The 8008-nt window shown below is 48.5% G+C and overlaps 1 protein-coding gene across 1 annotated transcript in view; it reads right to left on the minus strand.

The window, feature by feature from the left end:
- Positions 1 to 1995: 1995 nt before the first annotated feature.
- The window catches only part of LOC104621626 (isobutyryl-CoA dehydrogenase, mitochondrial-like), a 16949-nt gene continuing 10936 nt past the window's right edge, over positions 1996 to 8008 (minus strand). Inside the window, exons 11-14 of the mRNA XM_010288157.1 lie at positions 7610 to 7717; positions 2660 to 2834; positions 2346 to 2409; positions 1996 to 2122 (exon numbers count right to left, since the gene is read on the minus strand). Of these exons, the coding sequence (XP_010286459.1) occupies positions 1996 to 2122; positions 2346 to 2409; positions 2660 to 2834; positions 7610 to 7717 (474 nt within the window). The remainder of the gene's footprint in view (positions 2123 to 2345; positions 2410 to 2659; positions 2835 to 7609; positions 7718 to 8008) is intronic.

An 8008-nucleotide genomic window follows, 5' to 3' on the forward strand; every position in this document is an offset into this window, starting at 1 on the left:
GCCACAGCCCCGTGCACTGAGCGAGAGCGGAGGAGGCGGAGAGTTTGTCAGCAGCTCTGCAAACAGCCCTCCGACCGTGCCTTTCGCTTTGTGTCGCATTCCCCGCCGGCTGTCGGGGCCTTCTGCCCTTGCCACGCGCAAATCTGGTGATGGGCTTTGCTGCCATCGTCGTTCCGGTTAAAGCCGCGTGTTGTTCTCTCGCTTTCCCGTTCGCCTGATTTTCCCACTGCACCACAGGTTTATGTGCTTTCCCACCTGTCAGACCTTTGACACCACACAACTACAGCGACGCAGGAGACTTTTCAAACCCAAATGTTACTCACCTAAACGCAGATAAAACGGACGCAGCGAAACGCTGCAGTGGGGAGAGCCCTTTGGTGCTGGCTGTGGCTAAACGGGATTTGTGTGATTCGAGGGAAGCTCCGCTTGGCTCAGCCCCGTGATCCCCACAGAGCCTTCCTCGCTGCGTCCCATAGGGACTGCTCCCCCGGCGCCACACGGCTCCTCCCTGCAGGCAGCATTGGGTCGCTTGAGGCCTCCGGGATCACCTTGGACAGCTTTGTGCTCAGCAAACGGCTCCTTTCCTCTCTTCCCTCTCGCTACCCTCGCTGCTGTAGCGCTTCGCAGCTATATATTCCAACTGTCTTTGTTCTGTTATTGTTTTTCTTCTGTTATTAGCAACTTTTTATTGAAAACTTTTATTCATTGATACCAGGCAGGTAGACTGACGGGCTGAGGGTGAAGAGAACCACGCAATCAATATTTAGGTGTTTTCTTTGGTGGAAGATAAATTCTGACATGTTTTAGATTGAAATCCAGTTATGTCAGTATAAATCGCAGCATCGTTAGGACAGACGCATAGGGAATGAAGGTCATAGAGAATTAAAAAAAGTTTTATTTTCTTAAGAAAAATTAATGAGTTTTTTAAAAATTAATTTTAAAAAATAAATTTCTTTACGTGTACAAGTTGGTACCAAAATTAATGTGAGTGATGTAATTGAAATCACCTCCTCCCTTACACTGTCGGCAAAGAGCTTTGCACAGTGATGTTGATGTTGATACTGACCATTTGTGGACCTGCAAATAGCAATTTACTGCATCCCGCATTTGAAATGCCGGAGGTTGGGAACGTTTTTCTTGCCCATCTCGGCCGACTGTGGAGCCAAGTTAGCAGGGACACGGCGCCCGACAACAGCCATGAGGGTAAAGTCTCTAGTCCAGGTTAAAGTAAAAGCAAAGCTCGTTTGAGACAAGGTACAATGTCAAAAGAAAAATCAAAAGCATGAGCTAGACTAAGCAGTGCCCCGTGACTACCTTGCTTAACAGCAGCCTTGGCTAGGAAAATGGCGAGTTTGGGTTCCAAAGCCTTTGTTTTACCCAACAAGTTACCAAGATTGGCCGCTGCGCTGGGGCGTCCCGAGCCCAGCCCAGCAGCTCCTGTGGAGGTTGCTTGTATGAAGGGATGTACCATCCTCACGGCCCCGGCAGGCACGAGAGGCTGCCCTGGAAGAAAACCCCATCCCTGGCAGGTGCCAGGCTGGAAGCCCATGTGGAGCACTGGAAAGCAAGAAGGTGAACAGAGAAAAATGGTGTTTTTCCATATTTCATCAGCTTCAGATAATTTTCAGTTTGATTGTGGTTGCTTTTCTTTCAAAAAAACACCAGTTGGCCCTTGAAGAGCTGCTGCTTTCAAGTCACTATCTGGATTTGATCACTTAGTCTTTGCCTAAAACACGGTAAGAACATTTCAGCATCTCAGACTGAATCTCTGTGCCTGCGTTAGCAAGTAACTCGCTGCACAAGCAGTGGATTTTGGCCCGGAGCGGGTGGTGCAGCTGGGGGTTACTCCAGAAGGGAAGTTGGTCTGGTCCCTGGTGGGATGTCCCCACCGCGCCGGTAATTTGCGGCTGTCCGAGGATTTCTGGATGTGTTTTTGGGTTGCAACCCACCTTCCGTTTCCACTGAGGGCTGGACTTCCCAGTTGCCTCCGGCGCGTCACAGCCTGCTGCCGCAGGCAGGGCTGCCCTCGTACACCAGCGCGCTGTCCACGAGCGCTTCCTCAGCCTCGTAGCTGCTGCTCTCTAACCCCCTGGCCACGGGGCACAGCTCCTGGCTGCACCACCTGAACAGAGAATGCAAACAGCTTGTCCGAGCCCCGTTGCGCAGGTGATCTCCCCATTGCGGAGATTCCCCACGGCAGGGAAAAGCCATGATGTCAACAGCAACCAACCCAGAACGCTGGGATAGGAAGTTTGGGTCTCGTCATGGCAGAGGCAGAGCAAAGCCTGCTGTACTGCCCAAGAAATCGTCCAAAACGGTCAGGGCTGGAGGAGGCTCTCGCTTACCTTCGAGCAGCGGCGAGGTCTGGGGAGGAAGCATCAGGCCGAGCTGCATGTTCAATTAAAAGAGCTCCTGTGGAAGAGCAGGAGACAGCAGTTATTCCCCGGCTCCAGCCAAAACAGCAAGGGCTCGCAAAAAGCGGGTGGTGGTTACTTCTCCACAGCACTTGCCAGGCTGAGCTGCCTCAGTTTGAAAGAAGGTGGGCACCGAGCGTTCTTTAGAACTCCACCTCCTACCCAGGAGATGTGAAACCAGGCCATGCCAGGACCGATTCCCAGCCCTTTCCTGGTCTGAAACCCATCGTTTCTGTCTTTCCCACTACCTGCATAGATCCTTGCTAGGGTGTAGGAGAAGTCTCTTGCTGCTAGCTCCATGGTCGCTGCCCCCTTTGAACCAGCTGCTTGCGTGAACTGCACAAGGCTGCTGACGGCATCCCGCATTTGCTTCACGGCGGGTTCCAGTTTCACAGTGCTTGAAGCCAGCTCCAGTTTTTTCTGCAAAGAAAACAATCACAGGAAAAATTACAGCGTGTTTACCTTCTGCAAGGAAACGGGGCTGGTGAGCACAGCCAGCAGCTGCTAACAAAAAAGCTGAAATCAAGGTGGCTGTAACTCGCGCTGCCGGAGGTGGAGCGGCCAGAGCACTGCGCGGCAGCAGGAAGGGGGACATTGACAAAAGGAAACTCACAGCCTTGCCTTGAGGATGGAGAATTCCTGCGAGCCAGACCCAGCCTACCCAGCCTGTTTCCGTGCTGGCTTTCTGGCTGCATGTGGGGACCAGAACACATCCCCAATTCTCCCTAATTGCATACCTGTATCAGGTTCTAATACTCCCATTTTTTATATTTTTACTTCCACGAAGACGCTAGAGCTGTGTCCAGGCAGGAAAATTCAGATTTAAAGGAGCTTTTCTCTGCAAGTCATGTCAATGGGAAAGGCCCCAGGATGAGAGCAGCTCTCTTCTGACGGACGTCGGGCATTCAGCTGTGCCTAAAAGCACCATCTCAAAGCTCCCCCTGCTTGAGCTAAGGTTCCTCCAGGTCCCAATTGTCTTGTGAAAGCACAAGCAATACTCTGCCGACAGAGTCTAAGGTTCAGGGCTGGCCCTGCCTTCAGCTCCAGACCAGGAGCCTCGTCTGCTGCGGGAGCACCCTTACAATATCCAAACCTGTCTCCCTGCAGTAGAACTGAAGGATTAACCTTGGACGGAATGGCAAAAAGGAGCTGTTACATATTTAAGTAGCATAGCAGGTGGTAGGACGTGCTTTTCGTTCATTAGTCTCATTTGCAGATTATTTATGAAGCTAAAGCCTATAAGTATCTGCTGTGCAGCATTCATTTTTTATGTTTTTAAGGCTTTTGGTGCTTAAGTGCTCATGCAGTTCCTCTTGCTAGTACGTGAAAATACAACTTATTTGCACAGCAGGACTCCGGACCACGCAAGCTGAAGCCAGCTTTGTTTTCTGCAGTATATCTGTGCGTGACACCTTCTGCCTAACCACTGCCCTGTGTTTTCTGAGTATTAATACACAAAAAACACAATCCTTGGTGGATGCTAGTCTGTGCTCTAGGCAAAGCGGTACATAAATACTCACAGCATACGCTGTACACATACAAAAACATCATCGTTGAAGCGCTTAGGTGTAGTGCCAAGATGAAGTCCAAAGAACCCTCCGGGCCCACAGAATGCTAATAAGATGTTTTAAAAGTAGCTTGGAACTTGTTGCTAACAAGGATCAAAGACCCCAAAGGCATAAACATATCCCCAGCAGCGTGGGCAGAAGCCAGCATCACGCAGGCCGAGCACAGAGATGACATTTGCGCTTCTGTCAGCACCCTCGTGCTAATGGCTGGGATACGAAGAGCTACGTCCTACGTTGCCTTGCTTTTTAAGGTTTAAAGACCTGGGCAGCATCAACCAGGAATAGAAAAGCATCATTTTAACCTTAGGGGAAAAAAAAGAAATTATTTCTCCAATAATTTACCCTTTTTTTTTTTCCAGATCACACTCATTTTTTTTCCTAACCAAAAGCACTGAATCTTCTGAAAGATCAAGCTGCGTTCTTCCACGTCCTCCCCTGCCTTTGAGAGCGAGAGGCTGGAGAGCTGCTTCAGGGACGATGCTCGAGGCAGAAGCAGCTCCTCTTTTCTCTCCTGCATGTCAATCTGCTCCAGCTCCTGCCCGAGGGGAGGCACATGGGCTCGGCACTGCTATGCCATCGCCACGGTTCTTTTCTGACTGAAATCATCGGAGAGCAAAAGAGCTTTTCCGCTCCGATATTTCTGATTCCTTTGGTTTTTACTGAGGAATTTTAAGATGCTACTCATTTGTTTGCTCTCACTTGCTACCAAGCAAGATTGTCAGAATGGTTTTTACTTAAAAGATTAATTGTGAGTATTTAAAAACACAGCAACAGGAAGAACATCGAAAAAAGGGTTAGAAGCACAAGTCTCATATTAATGCTTCAAGCAAATACATAGTCTCACTTCAATAACCTAGATTTATTTCCTGCTGTGTTAAAGTTGTGGTTATGGTCTGAAAAGGACCTGAAAACACTAATCGCGTGTCTTAGATTGTATGTCCAATTCACAGCTAGAGTTTCAGCCCTACGCAGTCGTTAAGACAGTTGATTCTTGACTAAAATGCAATAATCAAGTAACTCCCTGGTGCTATTTTAGAGTCGCTTTTCAGATTGTATTGAATTCTAAAGTACACCCAATGCTCTGGCTGAAAACTCCAGCCAATAAATTTTTAGTATAACATGAAAGGACTGCACCCCACGCAGTATCCACCTGAAACTCGCACCACGGCCGCGCTGGAATCCAGGATTGTCTCTTGCGCTTGCTCTTTTCACCACGTGTTCTCCTGAGCCATTGCAGACTAATTACCTCTGGACAGGGTGGTTTGTGACAAACTTGCCTGTGTGTCAAGAACCCGAAGAATTCAGCTTCTCATAATCACACTGTGCAAGGATGAGGGAGTTCTCTGTATTTCCCTTTTCCTGAGAATAATTACAACATTGGGTTCTTGCTCCTACCTCCCAGCACCGCTAGCGTTAGGTAGCCCACCGTCAGTAAAGGCAACCAACACAGGATAAAAGCAAAAAATAGGTGGGCAGTGGGGTCAGGGGGAAGTTACCCTGAGAGGTGACCTTCAGGGAACAAAGTGCTATGCTGTACTAACAAAGTACTAATGCTGCTTTCTCCAAAGCATCCTGTCACTGGGCACAAATCCTGCAAACTGAGAACCTTGATGGACAAACATAAAATCGATTGTACTAGTTTTGTGTGCATCAATAAAAAGGAAATGGATTGGAGCAGTAAAAATCCCTTTATGAAGGGCTAAATAACTTCCTCACTAGATGGGAATGGGAAGGATGTTTCAAAATGAGCCAGACTCCCAGAGACCAAAAGAATTTGGACACCTGGAGCTCAAAAAGAGGTTGTTAATCACCTATGAGTGATACCCTGATCCTGGTGTAGAAAACTCATCACGTTCCTGCCCAATGCTGCAGACGCACTCTACAGAAAAACCTCCCAGTCTGCCCTTCCAGTGCCTGGCTGCCGAAGGCGTAAGGGAAAAGCTTTCTGACACGGCCAGGTTAAATTCGCCAAGTATGATCTATTACATCCAGAATCAGTGCACCAACACTGCTCTCCCAGCTCAGCCCATTCCAGCCACACCACTGCCACGCTCCGTGGGCATGGAGGCAAGCCTCAGCGTGACAGGAACAGCAAATGCAGTGGCACTTTCTAATTTGGAGACCTTTAAAGTCAGTGCTCCCTTGTTCACCCTCTAGTCTCATATACAGCATGATTTCTGCAAGTGCAAGAGCAATGATGAGCTTGTTAATTAATAAATCTCGATACTTGGTGTTACTGCTGTGCAGGTACCTGCTCTGAATCACGCTGCTGTGTTCTTTAACGCTCCTCTGATCATCCAGTTGGAAGGGAGCTGGAGGGGCCCTCTGAGCTACACTAGTGAAGTGATCCCAGGACTGCAGTCTGGCACCTTTGTGGGTATTTGTTTAAGTGCAAGCCTGCGGAGGCTGGCTTCTTTCCAAGTTACCTTTAGATCCTACCACCCACTCCTTTCTTCCTCCACTCTGTCACCTTCAGTGTCAGACTAAGCTGCTTTTTATTAACAGCTGGACCAGTTGGCTTTTTAATTAGCAGGTGTGCTCAGTCCTGCTTATGAGCAGATTTGGGTTTCTTGTTTGGTAGTCAAATTGTCTGAGGTATTTTTCCTTTATCAAAAGTTGTCTGAGAGGATGGCAAGATGACACCCATCTCTGGAGGTCAGAGAGGCGCTCTGTAAGGAATACAGCCGACTTGGGGGTTTGAAATGTAACAGCAGTCGCCAACTGCTGCCACCGGTGTGGAGGAGTCAGGCTCGTGTGTTTTTGGAACACCTACCCAGTTAGCAATACTGCAGGGAGTGCAGTGACCCCCCTCCCTTCTCGTGGGGTCTGGATGAGAAAGCAAAGGCTACGCATCGTCAAACCCAGGGCTCCACGTGCCCAGGATTCCCCCACTGTATCTGGGATACTGTAATCTGGATTGTTCTATCTGGATTAATAATCTAGCCTCTGAGAGCATACCCTCTGATCTGCTGATCTATGCCTTTCAGGCTGGTTCCTGTCTCCCTTTACGGGACACACTAAGGCAGCTGACGCTCATTTACCTTCATGAAATTCTGAGCTGCTTTGAACTCTCCTTGCCTGCCTGTCAACTGAGGACCTTCAAAAGAGCAGCCTGTAGGTAAAGCCAGAGAATGGCAAATCTAAAGAGGGGGCAATGGAATTCCTTTGGCTCTTTCCATCTTTTCAGAGAGAATAAAAAATATAAAGTCATAATCCAGTAGGTAGCCCTAGCGAAGGTTTAATATTCAGCAGTCTTGTTGTGTTTTTCCAGTTAAGAAACAAAACCACAAAATTATTTTGGATTCAGGAAGGTGACTCTCACACTAAAAATATACTTATTTTGGTACCTGTCATGAGGAACTCTGACAATGCAAACCGCTTCACTGCTGAGATGAGAGTATCTGCATTTTTTTGCAGCACACAAGGATCCCAAAATGAGCACTGCCTGTGTTCTGCTTTTATAAGTGCTACTTAAAGAGCAGAATTGTAAGACACTTTGCTAAGACTTGTCTAAAGCTTTCAGTTTGGTCATATTCCCTACCAGTCTCAGCCAGGAGCATAAACACCAAACAAGACTCTGCCAAGGCGGGCAAATCAGGCCACCCAGTGCTTTTGATGTGGGCTCACCTGCACTGTGGAAAAGAACACAGCCATCACCTGTCCTTGACTCTTGGTGAGGGATCGCAGGACATCAAGTGACAGGATATTTGTTGTTCCCTCCCATATGGACAGCACCTGTGGGGTAGAAGAGACTGTGGAAGAGCATGAAGGAGCCTTTTGGGGCGACTGCAATAAAGAAAGGGGAACGTGAGGAAACAAAGACATGGGGCAGAGATAAGGGATATCAAGGCAATCTCCAGAGATGTCTTGCCTCGCCACAAGTGGAAAGGAGCAGTGGTGCTGAGAGCTAGGGGCCCAGTTCCACTACTGAGCTAGGAAACAACCCCAGCACCAGAAACAAATCGTGCCCCCTCTCTGGTGATGACTGGACTCAGCAGGAAGGCAACGAGGAACAAGCCGGCATGC

This window comes from Phaethon lepturus, unplaced genomic scaffold, assembly GCF_000687285.1.
Source record: "Phaethon lepturus isolate BGI_N335 unplaced genomic scaffold, ASM68728v1 scaffold16415, whole genome shotgun sequence".
In the NCBI taxonomy this organism is placed as follows: Eukaryota; Metazoa; Chordata; class Aves; order Phaethontiformes; family Phaethontidae; genus Phaethon; species Phaethon lepturus.